This window comes from Pollicipes pollicipes, unplaced genomic scaffold, assembly GCF_011947565.3.
Source record: "Pollicipes pollicipes isolate AB1234 unplaced genomic scaffold, Ppol_2.1 Scaffold_4002;HRSCAF=4701_pilon_pilon_pilon, whole genome shotgun sequence".
NCBI classification, from domain to species: Eukaryota; Metazoa; Arthropoda; class Thecostraca; order Pollicipedomorpha; family Pollicipedidae; genus Pollicipes; species Pollicipes pollicipes.
In genome coordinates this window covers 35,914,445-35,931,532 of record NW_023596420.1, presented here as the reverse complement: position 1 = coordinate 35,931,532, position 17,088 = coordinate 35,914,445, and the positions used below count along the sequence as shown (strand labels likewise).

Sequence of the window (17,088 nt, the reverse complement as noted above, 5' to 3'; positions counted from 1 at the left end):
ACAGCCGCCTAAAATTCACTTTGAAGCGCACGTGATAGAGCCTACCGGCCGGCTGAGGCAGCCTGAGAATCCTTGAATCACACCAGAACGGTGTCCTGCGCGATGCACGTTCTCAAAACCCTTGTTTTTTCCAATTCCAAGCGCACACGGGCATAAAATTGTGCGCTGAAGAAGCGCAGCAGCTCTCTCTCCGTCTGAGTGAGAATTTATGAGACACTGATGAACATAAATACACGGTCGCTCTTTCATTTCTGCGAAGCAAGGTGGTCAACGCACTACGCAGCGAATCCAAGTCTTCTTTATATACTTGTAAGAGCTGTTTGGTTCAGTTGGATTGGTAGCGTAATCTATAACGAATATGGTTTGCTGTTTTGGTGTTTATTCCGCTATACAAGAGGTCCGAGCTGTGGAGTGATTCTTACTCAGCCTTTTCGCCGAGAAATGCTGAGATTTTAACGCGTCTTGCAATCTTGCGTTTCGATCTTTAGAACCTTGTAGGCCTTTGCAGTTAGAGAGAATAGAACTGTAAAGCCTTTGATACACTAAATTGCGCATTGATGGGATGCCAGCAGTAGGTGTGGCGCACAACATGCAAATTCACGCAATACAGGGCCCTGTATTGAGAGCCATCTCTGAATCACAACCTTGAACCAAGCATGGTGTGACAACGAAACAACCGACGCTAAATTGATCCGGTTGAACCAGATCAGATCAGTGAATGTAGCCTGAGATATGTCAAACCAGGGACCGAAATGTTGAAAGGTTTGTTCAATTGGCAAAATTTACCCACCTTAATCTTAAATGATTTGACGCACTTGCATTTCTCAGATAATCTTCTGTGCGCACCGTTACAAACATGAACACTAATCTGATGTATCGCATGCCATTAGGACTCTCATTCTGAGAAAGAGGTACACTTTCAGACGCCTGAAATATTACAATGGCATGAGCTGGAAAACAGAGGCTGTCTGTGCTGCTTTTTCAGTCGCGGCCTGAGAAAGACAATCTTCAAATTCATGCTTAATATATAACAAAATTAGAATTCAGATACGGTACATATCGGTGGTATATATTTTGTCGTCCAAAGCTCATTCCACACAAACTTTGGCAGCTTCTAAAGCCCCTCATCAGGCAAGGGTTAAATCGACACTTCAGTCATCAATTCACTTCAGTCCGCTTCGACAAGTTAGTTTTGAAATGCAGGGCATTACCTCCTTCGCTAATTTTGGCCGTGTGGTATTCAATCCCGTCAAGGCCCACATATAAATCCATGATGTGCGCAGTAATCATATCAAGGAAAGCCTCTGACCAGCGACCGTTGGCAAACGGTGACTTCTGGTGAAGAGATCAGCGACAATCAACCGGTGACAAAATGTTGATCAATGCGGACGACGAGCGCCGACAAACTGCCTCTGACATCAAGCGAAGCGGGTGACAAACCACTTTTGGTATCAAGCGAAGTGGGCGACAAACCGCCTTTGGTATTGATCCAAGCGGACGACAAAGCGCTTCTGATCTCAAGCAAAGTAAGCGACAAACAGCTGAGATCGTGCGACGTTGGCAACAAACTGCTTCTGATGTCAAGCAAAGCGGACGACAATTATCTTTTGATATGGAGCAAAGCGGGCGACAAACAGCTTACGACATCGAACGGAGCGGGCGACAAACAGCTTACGGCATCGAATGGAGCGGGCGTCAAACAGCTTACGACATCGAACGGAGCGGGCGACAAACAGCTTACGGCATCGAATGGAGCGGGCGGCAAACAGCTTATGACATCGATTAGAACAGGCGACAAACAGCTTACGACAGCGAACGAAGCGGGCGTCAAATCGGGCGCGACCACCAGTCACAATCAGCGCAGCGATCGCCGCAAACTGGCGCGGTCGGTGACGTCACGCCTTATGGACGGACCAACATATAACTGGATATAACTCGAGGCAGGCCGCCGTTTCCGAAGCACTGCATTAACAGCAGCGTTTCAAGTGCTGGACTCGAAGTGCCGTCGACGGAAGTGCACCGAGAACGAGCTCAAACATTGCGGACGTAACAGACACCGCAGTGTACCGGGTTGTTTTAATCTTTGTCAAAGGTGCGATTGACAATCAGTCGAAAGCACAGACTGCTAATTAATTTCACATGTTTGCCACCTCCATGAAATATGCTCTCCTAACGCGTCTTTGTGCACCTGAAAAGGTGACATTTCAAACTGTACATTTATGCCGAATGGTAGCTTTCGCGATAATCTCTGTCCCTTTCTCAGCCTTCGCCAATCAGTAATATGACTGTCAAATTCAGGTACACGTTACTAAAAGCAATCTCAATTTAACATACACCTACCTCTGAGGAAATGTGAGTGAAACAGTTGATTGGCTTACATTAACGGACACAATTTACGCGAACTTTTTGTCGAAACACATGCAGTGGGCTTGAGATTTAACAGGACATTTCGACGATTTGGTAAAATGCTATCAAGGCAAAAAATGTCTAACAACTACTATAGCGAATGTATTCATAACATATGCAGAGTGTTATTCCACATTTCCACATTGATACAATACCGACACATACTACGCACAGCAGCAACAAAACGGAATAAAGCACACGTTGGTCTCGCTCAAAGCTCGCTAACGCGACGCGTGTTACCATATTTTCGACATGTGACTCGGTGGTGCTATGTAACACGGACACATTAGAGAGCACGGGACCAGGCCGATTCACCTTGGACCATTGGGCCAGGCCATTATGTGACAACAAAATGCTACGAAGTGGCAGAAAAAACGGCATCGAGTCGTGAGGGTGTTGAATGGGTTTTGGTGAGGGTTTGCATGAACTGTCCACCTGAAATTTAAACATGTAGCCTAATTCACTTTCTTCTCCTCGAGGGGATGGGTATGCAGCATGTCGTGAGACTTCTTATGTTTTCTTGATGCGTGTGTGAATTTGATTTTTAGATCACTACGAATGCCGGTGAAGGGATATAGATCATCCCAAAAGCTATTAAAAGCAATACAAACAACATGGTTGAAATGTTGTTTGTCTTCAATAAGCACGTCCCAGCCAAATAACATTTTTAAATTCATCGATATTTGCTTTCCTCTTTCAGTTCAGATCTGTTTTTTCTCGTCTTTCCTATCGACTAATCAGGCCATCTTTTTCACCTTTCGTATCATAATGTTGTTCGACGTAATCTTCATCGCACCACACTGCACTCATATTTTGGCCCTACGAATTCGTATATACGCATGTACATTCGAGAAATGGACACAAAACCAAAACAGCTAATCTGTGCCCTGATGTCCGGAGGGGAAGTCGCAAACCACACTCAGAGACGAGCAGCGATGAGTAGCGATTTGATGAGACAGCACAGTCGCCCTGCCGAAACGATACACAATGTGACATCCGTCATTTGATGGCGGCGATATATTCCCCCCCCCCCCCCCACCCACTGAACAGATAAACATATGTCTCGAAGTTATGCGACGAAGACAGAAGCACATAAGCCGTTTCCATTCTAACGTTAGTACACAGAGCATTAAATCTAAACAGCACGGGACACAAGATAAACAGAAACAAACTCATCAGCTGTGCGCGGACCTATCAAAATGGCCTGGGAACTGCACTTTTTAAGCGATTTTGTTTCGTTATCATGTGCCAGCTAGTCATTTTAGTTTGCGGATTTTGTATCATGGGACCAAACCATTGGCACTGTAAACGTCAAATGATGAAGAAGGCAGTGACGGCAAAACAAAACGAATCCCAAGCTATCGTGTACGGTTTTTTGATAACTTTGAAGAGGCAACGATGGATCACGCCTATGCTTACCTTTTGCACATGCGAAAGGTGATACCAAATAAGGGCCCTGTTTACTAATGACAGGGACCTTGCTAGTGTGAAGAAGACCAGCAAGACGAAACATCGGAGTGAGAACAAACCACTCGTCTTATCCTGCATCTTCGGCTGGCAGACTTAAGCGGTGTAACAACACGGAAACAAGGCATTGTACTTGACTCGGAGTCACAGGCCCGGTGACATCCGGCTGCTGGCCGGCGAAGTCCGACTGCTAGCCCGGCGACGTCCGGCTGCTAGCCCAGCGACGTCCGGCTGCTAGCCCGGCGACGTCCGACTGCCAGACCGGTGGCGTCCGGCTGCTAGCCCGGCGACGTCCGGCTGCTAGCCCGGCGACGTCCGGCTGCTAGCCCGGCGACGTCCGACTGCTAGCCCGGCGACGTCCGACTGCTAGCCCGGCGACGTCCGACTGCTAGCCCGGCGACGTCCGGCTGCTAGCCCGGCGACGTCCGGCTGCTAGCCCGGCGACGTCCGACTGCTAGCCCGCCCAACGTCTCGCAGTTCAAGCTGTTCAAGCGGGCAGCCGCGCCGTCGCCCTCCGCTGATTGGTACCCGGGCGACGCCGGCGCCGTGCTTCGGTCGCTCGCTAATGCGGCCTAGGCTGCCGCCGTCGCCGCCGCCGGTCGTCGGCACAGGCCCGGCGGGGGTCGGCCACCATGCCATCGATCGCAGCTGCCGGCCGCACATCATGGCTCAGCCCGACAAAGGGCGCGCCGCGGCGCGCGAATGGTCAGCCGGATACACCCTTCCCCTCCCCTTGGCCCCTCCTCCTCCCTGGGCGCGACTGGGCCGACCCGCCTTCAGCACGGAGAAGTCGCGGCAAGGTTGCGGCAGAGCTTCCAGCGAGGGAGAAGGATTGTGGCTTCGCGCGGAACGGCTGACGGCCTCTGAATGTTCCGAAGCGGCACTTTAATTGTCTTTTACACCGATACGGTTCGGCGTGCGGGTGCGTTGCTCTTACGTGAGTGTGCACCGGCGTTACATGGCATGTATACAGCAGATTGGGGGTGCATTAAAGATCGCAGTTACACCGCAGATGAACATTTGGATCGGAATACTCCAACATTCCACCGATTACCATGATTCGGTGTAATATGATAATAATGCAACTTAACACGCCCCCGGGTGGCCGGCTCTACCCTTCGCTCGGGTGGAGGTCAATTTGACCTACTGAGACGTCATAAACTAAGACAGCTAGAGACATGAAATTCGCAGGGTGTCTTGGGCTGTGCGTGATTTCACTTATGTCGAAATTTGGGGTTCGTAGATAATGACCGTCGGGTCAAATAACGTCAAGCAAGGTCAAATCCAGATTGGTGTTCAAAGCGCCCCAGAACATAGATACCTGCTTCAACTAAAAAGTCACTGGTGCTCATTTAAGATCAGTGATCTTGTTTGACCGTTCGCACGCCATGGTGACCAAAAGCTACAAGACTGCTTAGAGCTTTAGATTTGAATGAGCTCTAAAGATTACGCTGGGCAGTATGTTCCTAAAAACAACATGTATACCTTGGTTATTCTAGGGCAGTGACTGCCCTGACTTTTAAGAAAGAAGTACATGGAAATGTTTAGTGCGGTTCCTGTTATTAATAAATTCGAAATGAGTACAAGCAACTACCCCATACAGCAAGCGCTAAAGAAAAAACTCGGTCTAATTTTGACTCAGGTCTGAACTTCATTTCTAGCTCTAGGTCAATGGAATTTGTTTATTCAGTTGTTGCCTTGCCTAAGAAGCTATCCAGAGACACATTACTTCGTCTGACATTCCGTTGCTGTATCTGATCAAACGTTTCCCAGGAGCGCGCCTTCGCTGAATCCATGGCCTGACCATGGCCTGCCGTAGGTCAGTGACCTTGCAAGGTACATCTAAATTGTTGATGCCAAGAGATCAGCTATTTAGTTCTCTACAGCAATGCAAAATTTGGCGCGGCTATGCCACGGCGTTCGGAAACCATTCCAGAACAAATCTTTCGAGGAGCCACCCGAGCGCACGTTAACATGTAATTGTGCGAAAAGCACTAAACAAGTGTCTGGAAACATTTCAATGCCCCGTAAAAAACACTCAAGCATTAAAAGCTACTGGAAATGTTTGCCCTCAACGCTGCTCTGAACTGAAATAGCCAGATCGTAAAAGATCTACGATGGGAGATCCATATCGCGAGATATTCACAGCCACAGTTCTTATGAAGAACTAAAACGCCACACGGTGTCGGCATGGCAGCCGTGAGTTTAGTGTGTACTTCATTTCGGATCTATTTCAAGCCTGGCCACGAGTGAGGCGTCAGACAGAGGCTGTTTGTCACCGTCAAGTGACTGGAAATTGCTTGGCTTCAGCGGCCCGGCTCACCTCGGGCGGCCACTATTTTGACGGGCTTATATCGCTGCTGCCGCTGATTCTGCCACAAAGCGGCTTTCTTCCAGTAACAAAAGCTATACAATGCGTTGGGGCCTGAGCTGTTATTTCCTCAGGTATTTGCATGTAAGCTGATTGATCAGGTGGGGTTTCCATGCGGCGCTGCAATGCTACCCCATCTCATCTCGCCCATTCAACTCGTAAGGACGGCGTAAAAGCTGCCAACTTGCAAAAGGCTGAACAACAGAAGCATGGACACGCCAGGTTCGCAACCACAGGAGGCCACCACCGTCTGCCGAAGGAGAGAGCGGACGGTCGTAACCGCGAGTGTGGGTCCATGTGGGCGGCAGGTGCCTCACACTGAAGCGACGACCATGGATCGGCCAGTTTTCGAGACGCAAGCAAGCAACAGTTGCTATATGTTGACAGAATGTGCCGTCTTTAAAATGGTAAGAGAGCCTGGCGGTTCTCGACCCATGGTAGCCGCAATAATGGACCAAGAAGTGACCAATCCTGCGTCTTGTAGGCCCACGTTAAAGAATGCATCCCAGAGAGACTTGACCACGAAAACTGCACGGGGAATAATCACAACCCACTTAGACCAATGCACACGCCAAAGGAGAAGCTTCTGCAACACTTTGGTACTTAAATGATAGAACGTAGGTCATTCCCAAATGATTGATTTCGCCGACTAACATACCAGGTCATGACAGAATAAAAAACAAAACACAAACTTATGCTTAAGCAATCATTTGCAAATCTATGGCATGGTGACAAACATCATCAAATCTCTTAAAAACAGTAATAAAAGATTGACATTACAATGATATGTTTAGTCCCAATAATGCCATGCTTTTGAAAAATCGTGCCGATATGGGCTTTTGTAGGCGGCGGACTTCGTTCTGTTTGTTTCGCCGGCTGCCGGTTCAGCCGACCGGACAGAGCCTGAAGGCACTGTCTTGTGTAATGCGAAGTGTCTAGTCTTCTAGCGTGGCTTTACAGAAAGGTATCAGGCAAGGTTTTAAATTAGGGGTCATGGCAGAACTAATAACATTGTGTTTAGACAAATGTGGCGCAGCATCGAAAGTGATATTAAACTGCTTGTCTCAGTCTGACCCTACAAATTCTCTCAGATAGTTGAGCCTCAAAATTTGCCCCCAAACATGACTTGTGTTGCTTGCAGGTTTAACTAAGGAATTCCAGTGTAGCAGCATGCCTGGAAATATGACTGGGGACGCCACTGGGGCCGAGAGGCTCATACGTTACTTAAAAAGTAGGCCGGTGGTTCGGCGGTGAAAATGTCTCGAGTTGAATGACGCTCGGAGCGAAGTAGCTGAAAATACTGCACCGCCGACGCTCGCGTTTCACACGTGACAAATCAGCGCTTAGATGGAGGAAGTTTCTCAGATTTCTGGGATCCGTAGCGCCGTTTAAGATTTGAAAAATGTTGAGCACATCGCGTTTATTGATGAGAGTATCGGCTATCCTAAGCTTATGCGTGTGGTGGTAATGTGTTCTCCGCTTTTATTGTCGGTCGCTATTCTGACAACACAATTTATCGTCGTTTGAATGTAGTCCGGGTGTTGTTTGTAGGCGCTACGCCACGCCGCTCCGCAATAAAACACCAGCGGCAAAACCAGAATGCTGATGATGATCTGAGGGGATTTCCGCGTGAAATTTATTCAGAAGCCGTAGACGGACAGAAAAGCAACGTTACATGCGCCAACCACTGCAGGAGCATGGTTCTCCCATCTCAGCATCTTGTCGAAAATCACGTCATGCCTATTTAATCTCCGGGGCCATGGCAGCCAGCCACATATGGAATTATGCTATCCACATAGTAGAGCTATGTAATATATGCAGAAAGGCTGCTTTTGTTTCTCACATCTGCGCACAAATACTTGGCAAAGATTGATTTTGATAAATAAATTCTTGGAGTTGTCGGTGTATTTAACACAACGATTTGGGCTGCAGCATAGCATACCAGACAAGGAGTGAGCATGAAATGACAACTGGTTTCGTCATTAAAACAAGAAACCCTCGGTGGGGAATGCTGGGACAACCTGGTGTGGCGAACTACCTGAGCAACCATCGGCCATGGCGAAATGTTAATGCGTACCTTGCTTGAGGCACGCTTGTTTCTAGTTATTGCTAAGTATACCCACCTAGTTATTGATAGATTGACAGCGTCATTTTTCCAAGTGAAAGAGCAACTTTGGAGTGAACTAATTCCATTTAATTAAACCCACAAAGCAAGGAATATCTTTCAAATGTTGGCACATGGAACAATGTAACACAACGCACCTTGCGTATCACTGGACAGTAGTTAAACTACAGAACAGGCGCGCGTTGGAATCAGACTTCCAATTGGCAGCGCCTGCATTACGCTGTTGGCACTTGCATTTGGCAGCGGTGCATTAGCTCGCGCTCAGTGGAAGTTTATGCAGAATTCTCTACCCTAAGCTCTCAAAACTGTAGGTACCGCTCTCGCCAATTCAATGCCCAAGATATTACGGTAATGTTATGATAATGATGGAAAATACTGGAAACGTAAGAGGAAAGCTTACGGCCATCGGCATCATACATAGCTTTGTGAGCGTTGCCATATCAACGAGACGAACAAATCTGCGTCAAAAGCAAACTTACAGACCACGACCAGCGGAAAAGGACGGTTTTGAGGGACTGTCTCGGTGTGTAGTTGTAGGTACGAAAGTGCGCGTTATTGCATGACGTAAGTTTGCAGATATGGTTTAGGAAGCTGTTCACAGGTACTATCACCTCCTATGGCGCTAGTGGGAACATCAAACTTTGCAGCACTCTTCCAGCGTAGGTAAGATTTCCCGTAAAAAGGATACCATAGTGATCAGAACAACGCAGGGTACCTTTCCGCGCATTTGACTTCAAAGATGGTTTTATTAGACCCGATTCATTAAAGGTGTGCGAGTTTCCACAGCTTCGGTACTAGAGCACTCGTAGAATGTTGTCTAGCCGAACTTAGTTCCAAGTCCGTAAAATGTTCAAGCCGAACGTGACCATCTGAACGGGACTTCCTCCGTAAAAGTTACATGCACTGCACCGCCGACCGTCGGCGATCTTCTGCTCAGACAGCTCTCGCACCAGTCGGGTGCCAAAGCAGAGAGTTTCGTGTAGAGAATCCCCTGTTGGACGCTGTCGACAGCGTTGCTCCGCCTCCGCCGTAACGCGTGCTCCTATCGTAGCGAACAGCCGAAAAGTATGGTAGCTCCACGCTGCCGCTGGGATCGCCGGCCTGCGCCGCCATTCAGCTACGCCGGCTTCCCATTGTCCACCACGCAGGATGTTGTTTGGCCGAAGCCGGATGCTACGATGCACTTTTTGCAGAAGTGCCAGAGGCTGTGGTTGCCTGTATTTACCAGCTGGCAGTCGGGCTGGGCTCTTGCTGTCTTAAAAACCTTCGTCCCGAGCAATGCTCGCTCAAACCGGGCATCATCTCCGAGGTGCTTCGGCTTCCGTAGGTTCTATTTCCCGCTCATCCGTGGCATCTGATGTCACCAGCTGCCATCGGCATCAGCCTGATGTCGACATCACCAGTTGCCGTCGACATTAGCCTCATGTCATCAGCTGCCGGCGACATCAGATTGACTATATGAGCTGCCATCGGCATCAGCCTGACGACATCAGCTGCCATCAATATCGGCCTGGTGACATCAGCTGCCGTCGGCATTAGTTTGATGTCAACGGCACTTAACTTGCCTTACTGGACAGCGGTGGCCAGCACGCCAGCCGCTCGCAGGCCGTTCTGATATTTTTGGAGTTTCCACGGATCATTTATCGAGCTTGACGTTAACACTTTTACTTGTCACAGACGCACAGCTCGAGTTGCGTTGAAGCCATTCACAGCTTGTAAGTGCGCTAAAATGCAAATCCGCCAGCAGGCACAGAGAGGGTAAGGTATCCTCCGCGCTCGAACACCTCAACAAATAATTATAATGTGAGTGCGATGTGAACATGTTCGAGCCCTTCACACTCGAGCAAAAATATCCAAGTAATTCTATGGTGCCGTGTAACATGTTACGCTGAGAAGGCGTCGACACGGCTGGCTGATCATTCCGAACGAATTGGGATAGCGCGATGCGACATTGGAGCGACAATGAATTGGAGTTGGACGCGACGTTGAATTGAGTCTACGCGACGGTGGCAAGTTGTTGCATGATAAAATCACAATAATAATGAATATCCGTATCAGCAGAGCGGAATATTTACATGCCAAAGTAGGAAATTTTCACACGTTGGTGGAAACCTACACAACATCACAATATATAAAACTAAAGATGTACTTTTTACAAAATGCAAACACCTTGAAACGGAGCACTCATTTGTAATTTCCGCTCAACCACTTCAACGGTTTTCATGAGACGTCTGGTCAATCTCGTCCATATCTCAAACAGAACGTCCATGGCCAGTGTCTATAGTCTTAAAACTGGGGGCCTGAAAAGTGTTGACATTTTATGCGCGTTTTGATAACCCAGTGGGAGGGAGTGTTGGCACCGTACGAAGAACAGGAAACGCATCCTTCCCATCTTCAGATATAGGCAGACGACCTCCGTGAGTCCTGTCAGATTATTGTAAGCTTCCCTCGTGCTGTAATTCACCTGGTGTCATCATGCAGATTCTTAGTGACAGTTTAGTGTACAGCGGAGTGGTTACTTAGTGGTTAGTGGTTACTCACGGCACACCAACTCGTGTGTTGGCTTAATTTTGTCGTAATCAATATCGTAATGTGTGCAGTTTGTCACCGCTCCTGCCTCGTGCCATTCGAGTTTACTGAACAAGTGATATCTGTCTGAGAAGGGGGACCCTGAAGGGAAATTTCTTCCTGGAAGAGCGGCTGTTTGTTAGATGATTTGATAAACTGTCGAATTCAGTTGTATGGCTGTCATATCAGGCACCACCGCATTCAAAGCTGAATTGCCAGCAAGAAAATGACAGTACCAAGGCGCGTTACAGCGATAGATGGTTCTCTAACGGAAAACAAGGGGGGGGGGGAGGGGCGCGCGCGCGTTGTAATTCTGATAGCCAAGTTGGTTCCCCAGCTGCAAAGTTAGTGCCATTTGTATTCATTAAAATAAGAAGCGATTCGAAACAGCGGTATTTCTACTAATTACGTTGCTGGGATCAAGGAAGTTCACGGCAGTAAGTGTGGAGGGCAGCACACAATATCTTCTTTTTAATTGTCATGGATAAAACTGGACTTAGTTAACGTATATCCGCCGAGACTCCTGTGTTGTATCCTGCGAGAACAGCCTTAGTGGTCTCTTAATTTTGTTCCATTTTATTGAATGCGTTACTAAAAACGCATCCTTAGGCGAGAATAGAAGTTCATTTTCCGGGAGGCAGAACCCTGCCAATGAATACTGTACGCCGCGAGGAACACGGAATGTGAGAACGTAACACTGACGTTCTCGCTGAAGTTTCTGTCTCAGCTGGAAGGCAGCCAAGACAATGTATACCGCTAGTCGGTAACACAGTGCTTTGAAAACTGGGAAGAAAACCATTTAATCATTGTACTACGACGCTAAGCAAGTTAAATCCGTACAACGAGAGGCGTTCCGTCCTGTGGAACGGCTATAAATATACTCGGAGACGCTTAAGTTCATCCAGGATGTCCCAGAGCAAAAATACACCTCTGTAGACGGAGCTTGCCATATGATCTCCGTTATGAGCTGCGTAATTATTACGCCTCGCACTACCTGAGATAGGGGGGTGTAGAGACATTTCCAACATCATCTTTTGGGGAAAAGCAGGAGGCAGGGGCGTCACTTTGTCCATTTTCGGGAGCCTGAGGTCCCCCGACTCCCCAATGCTCTTTTGTGTTCCCATCCCTTTCATGCATAGGTGCAAAAAATGAAATATTGGGCCAACCAAATGCAGGAAGTGTTTGAACCGCTGACACAAAACGTACCTAAGCGCACTACCATCAGCACCACCATTATCATCACATCACCATTATCGCTATCACATCGGTTTAAAATGGGGAGTCACTCCTTAACATCTACCATGTTTTGGAACCGTTCAAATAAACCTTTTAATTTTAATATTAGCATCAGGGATGCAAATTAACTGTTGCTTTCAGACATCTCTCTCGAGCCCACTCCATCCGCCGATTTTAAAAAGCGACACTCTGGATAGAGACTAGCATAGCTTCCTTAAATTGGAAATATCTTCTCTTACATGCATGTCACGTCTATTCTGAACTTTGCTATGTGCAGGTCAGTTTAACATCCTTCAGCAGTATCCTTCAGGTAAATGAACACAAGGTACACCGGCAAAGCGTTGTAAAGTGATCTTTCTGTAGTCTTCATTGCCATTTCACCTGATGATGTTCTTCTCGAAACAATCTCGAAAAAATCTCGAAAAAAGCATATTGGAGACATCATAGATCACTGGGTGAATTTGACCTTAACCGAAGCACTTTACAACATCTGCTCCAGCAGCGTGATTTGCACGAGGAAGCCGGTTGGCGGGGAAGGGAGTGAGACCCACAACTTCCTAAACATTCTAGTATCAGCCCTGTAGGCATTGACTGCAAAGAAATAATCCAAACATCTATCTGCCTTCCTCTCGTAACTTGGAAGAACGCTACTTGCTCCAAACCGGTGGAAATGGTTATCACAGCATCTAAGCGTTTTCTCAGCACTGCGCACGCTATCATCCATTGGCCAATTGGCCGCACAATACATAAACGTGTTATGTGCAGCGGCGCCAGCTTCACAGGGTACTATTCTGTACATTTTTACCCGGAGCTTTGCTGTGGCTTTGCCGCTTAATTCCAAAAGTTTTTGTTTGCTTATGGGAAAACATTAAAAGAGTAACTCTGACCATTTGTTGCCGTGATGCTAAAGTGTCCTGGAAGCTGGCTGCTGCAGGATCAAAGTTCACATACGCCATACCGGTCTACGCCACCACCGCTTGTGGTGCGGTTCTTAGTGTAGCCAAACATTTTCTAGCGTAACACGCTTATACTGGCAAAACCGGCCGCGGCACTAGCTGGACCCGCTCCATCCAGGCGAAGGCGATGCTCGTGCCTCACTGGTGCTGGGCTGGTCCTCCTTTGCGCCACCATTAAGCAAGCTTCCAGCCGCTGTCGCGGGCTGAATCTGCGTTCCGCTGTGACTGACCTGGCGGGCAGGGTCATCAAAAGGCGCAGAAGTTTGACGACTCCAGGGATGGACTCCCGCGCCCTTTGTTATACCCTTCGTTGCAGAGAACGGACAGGGGGAACATACGTTCCCCCTTGGTAAATGGTAAGGGGACGGTTGCTCACTTGTCTCTCTGGTGACGCTGCCCCTGCTGCCCTGTCCCTCCGTAGGGCTGGTACGCGCAGCTTCTGTGCAACTAGGAATAAAAATGCTACGAGCTGAAAAAGGAAAGAAATGGACAAAAGAGGTCTTTCTAAATCATATGAGCAGCGCATTACAACATCATAGACTTGCTACGTCCCCGTATTTTCTTGAATATTGTTTACGCATTCCCTGCAATTCTTAAAGCATCATTGCAGGTCAGGTGATTGCTATAGGCAATGTCAAATGATCTTATTCTAGAAAACGACTGATTTTTACTCCTAGTTATTAAGATAATAGCTTATCTTTTATTCATCTTATCATATTCAACCACTCAAATTTATTACTCTTGTAGCATGCGGAAATGAGATGATACGAAACATATTACTCATGTGCTTCATTGGTAATGATGCAGAAAACATGGAACCAGTGCCACAGGCATAATACTCAGAAGCTGGCCCTTGCCAGTCCGGCCGCCACTGATAGAATGCTTGTTCAGAGCACAATTGCGCTGCAAGTTATGGGGTCATAAGTCCCAAAATTGAATAAGATCAGTAAATGTACCCCTACAATAGTCACCAAATCTATTTTTAACCGAACAATTAGTGGGGTTATAACTTAAAGACTGTAACCTCGGGGTGACCTCGGCTTGTGCAGTGACTTGCCTGGAAATTGAAAGTATTGTCTCCGTGCACGAAGCGGATGCATAAAAGATGTTTAACATTTTGCGTGGCTCTGCTCCGATGCTTCTTATCAAGTCCTAAAAGCGTACAAGAAAACGGGTCTCCGTTCCCCTGGCCGAGAATGGCTCAGCCTCTGCCTCCAGCTTAGATCAAAACTAAATCACACTAAAACCGTTGAAAAGACGTGTTCCAAGGCACACTGGTGCTGTGTTAGAACATAGTTATACCTGTTAAATTTTTCTACATGTAAGCTGAAATTTATTGAGGGTGGTAATGGGCGAAGAAAATATTACATGATGGTGTCATCATGAAAGGCATCTACGCACAAAACTTCTGAAGGTGTTCAATGAAGAGAAAAGATCGGCACATTGGTAAAAGCCATGTCTGTTTGCCTTTTAAAGCTACCGCAAAAATACGAGGGTGGACATGATGACAACACACGATGGCCATTGAACTAGAGCGTACAAAATTATTGATCATACCTGGGGAATTACGGATGTTGCATGTTAACACGCAGGTTGCAATTCAACATCAGTTTTTACCTTTCCCCTAATAATGTGTGAAATATAGACGTGTATGTTATCTATTTTTATTAGATAACAAATGCGTGATACCAATGACAGCAATATCTATTGGTATGCTACTTGTAAGTGGATTATTAAGAACTGTAATATCCATTAATGCAATATCCAGTAGTATATTATCCGTTTGTGGAACATCCATTGGTGTATGTCTTTTGGTGTAAAATACATTACCATACTGAACATAGGTTGGCAGGCATCTGGTTGAATAATCATTTACTAGTCCGGTCTTAACCTCTAGCTACTGAGTCACATTACACATTGCATATATTAGGTCAGTATTGGGAGACACCACCGATCGGCCTTTTGGATGTTCTTGTAACATTGCGCTAGTATTTGTAGCAATGCAATCATAGCGATGTGAGGGAGCTTCATTACGGCAAGGCTTGGAGATAGCAGCCACATAGGGAAAATTTGTGCCAATAGTACGTTTCAGACGGTTGCTGGGATAGGGAGACTGCAACCTCCAATACGATTTAAGCGGGGACGAGTCCCCCCGTCCCCTTGGTGACGTCGTCCCCGCCAACAGCATCTCTTCGCCTGTAAGGGATGTTTTGACCTAAACATCAGTTATTGGTCACTTACCCAACTCCACGTGGAGGCTTGCATTTTGAAACATGGTGCACCATTGCCAGTATCGGTAGCCCCGTTTGTTCTTTTGTTACGCCGTAACTGATAACGATAAACCAAAATTGACTCAAATGATCGACTGAAATTTGTCGAGGAACTCCAATTCGCTTTGCAATCGTTTTTCATTTATTTCTTTCATTTTCTTCCGCTCTATTGGCTCTAGGAACGATTTACGCGCGTTTCGAGAATTTTTAGAGCAAAATTTATGTTCGCTTTTTAGCATTACTGGACGCACGCACATCACAGCATTTCTCGGGACAGAAGACTGCACTGTGAAATCTCTGGGCACGTCAAACCACACACCTTCTCAGAACACAGCGTCTTTGTTTTAGCGACCTTACTAGATGTACTAAATCCCTAAAGGCCCAAGACGAACATTGTCGAACATGGTCCCAAATGAGCATGGGCACCAAGCTCCATCGGTTTATCCTGGAAAACAAGACGCAGATGAGCCGTGACCGTGGCGCTGTCTGCTTGGACGCAACGTGTCGGATGAGGCAAAACCTACTTGACAAACATGTAGATGCCGGTGGACTCCATGGCCCTGCTGATGCCCTTCCAGGACTTGACGATGCTGAACTTCTGGCGAATGGTGAGTGGAAGGCGGGGGTCGGCCGCCGGCGGCGCTGGCGGCGGCTCCATGACCGCCTTGCCGCCGCCGCGGCCGCTCTTCGCCTTCCCCTTGCTGGCGCCGCCGCCCATCCTGGTCCAGCGGGCGCTCGAGTCCACCAAGAGAGGCGCGTGCACGCCCGAGCCTCGGAGGCCGCTCAGCGCTCACCGCTACCTTCCATTGCACGTGTTCCTCGCGGCACGGGTGCGCAGCCGCAGGCGCGTGGCGCGTGCCGTACGTGGGCGGAGGGAGCCTGCTAGAGCACGTGTCCGGCTTGGACTGAGGTCCCCGCAGAGGAGAGAGACCGGGACGGACGGTGAGGCCCAGCGATCCTGGCATGCACCTCGATCAGCGGAAGTCGGTATGACGGGCCGGGCCGCCACGCTTCGTCACGTGGCTCGCTCTCCGGGACGAACTGAGCGGCCGTGGGTCATCGCGCAGTAACAGAGTCGCTCTCCTGAGATCACTGGACGGTGCGGGTCTGCGCCGTTCACCTCCTGAACCTGCGGGCTGCGATGACTGCTTCTGGAGCTGCCTGCCCTTGCCACCGCGCTCGTCCAGCTCCAGCCAATGGGCCACAGAACGCGCTGAGGCCTCGGGCGAGGTCTCTGCCGGTCCTGGTCTCAGGTTCTGGTCCAGATCCGACCAGATCAGGTTCTACCGGTCCTGCTCTCAGACTGGTGTCTCAGGCGATAAACCTGACAAAGGCGTCAAAGGTGGGTTCTCCACCGGCACCAACCTCGGAAGACCTCTCCACCGGTCCCAGCCTCGGCGGAGCGCTGCGGCGGCCAGGCCCGCCGCCGGGCCGCGTCGCTGCCGACGGTGGCACTGCCGGCGCCGTCGGAGCCGACGGGAGCGGCCGGGCGCGTCGCGGCCGGCGCCGACGCGCCGCCGGCGGGCACACTGACGTAACGATCCGCCCCAGGCCGACACGGCGCCCGTCATAGCGCGTCCCGGCTCGCCGGCCGACGCTGGTCGCAGACTGACCCGACTGGTGACGAGCACGCTCTCTGCGTCTCCCGCTGTCTCCAAACTGACCGCGGGGGCGTCACTCAGCCACAGC

At 48.7% G+C, this 17,088-nt stretch overlaps 1 protein-coding gene across 1 annotated transcript in view; it reads right to left on the bottom strand.

Annotated features, from left to right (window-relative positions):
* Positions 1–16,659, bottom strand: part of LOC119094054 (neuroglobin-1) — a 48,094-nt gene extending 31,435 nt beyond the window's left edge. The window contains exon 1 of the mRNA XM_037217120.1: positions 15,924–16,659. Coding sequence (XP_037073015.1) covers positions 15,924–16,117 — 194 coding nt within the window. The 5' untranslated portion in view covers positions 16,118–16,659. The remainder of the gene's footprint in view (positions 1–15,923) is intronic.
* Between the last annotated feature and the right edge of the window lie 429 nt (positions 16,660–17,088).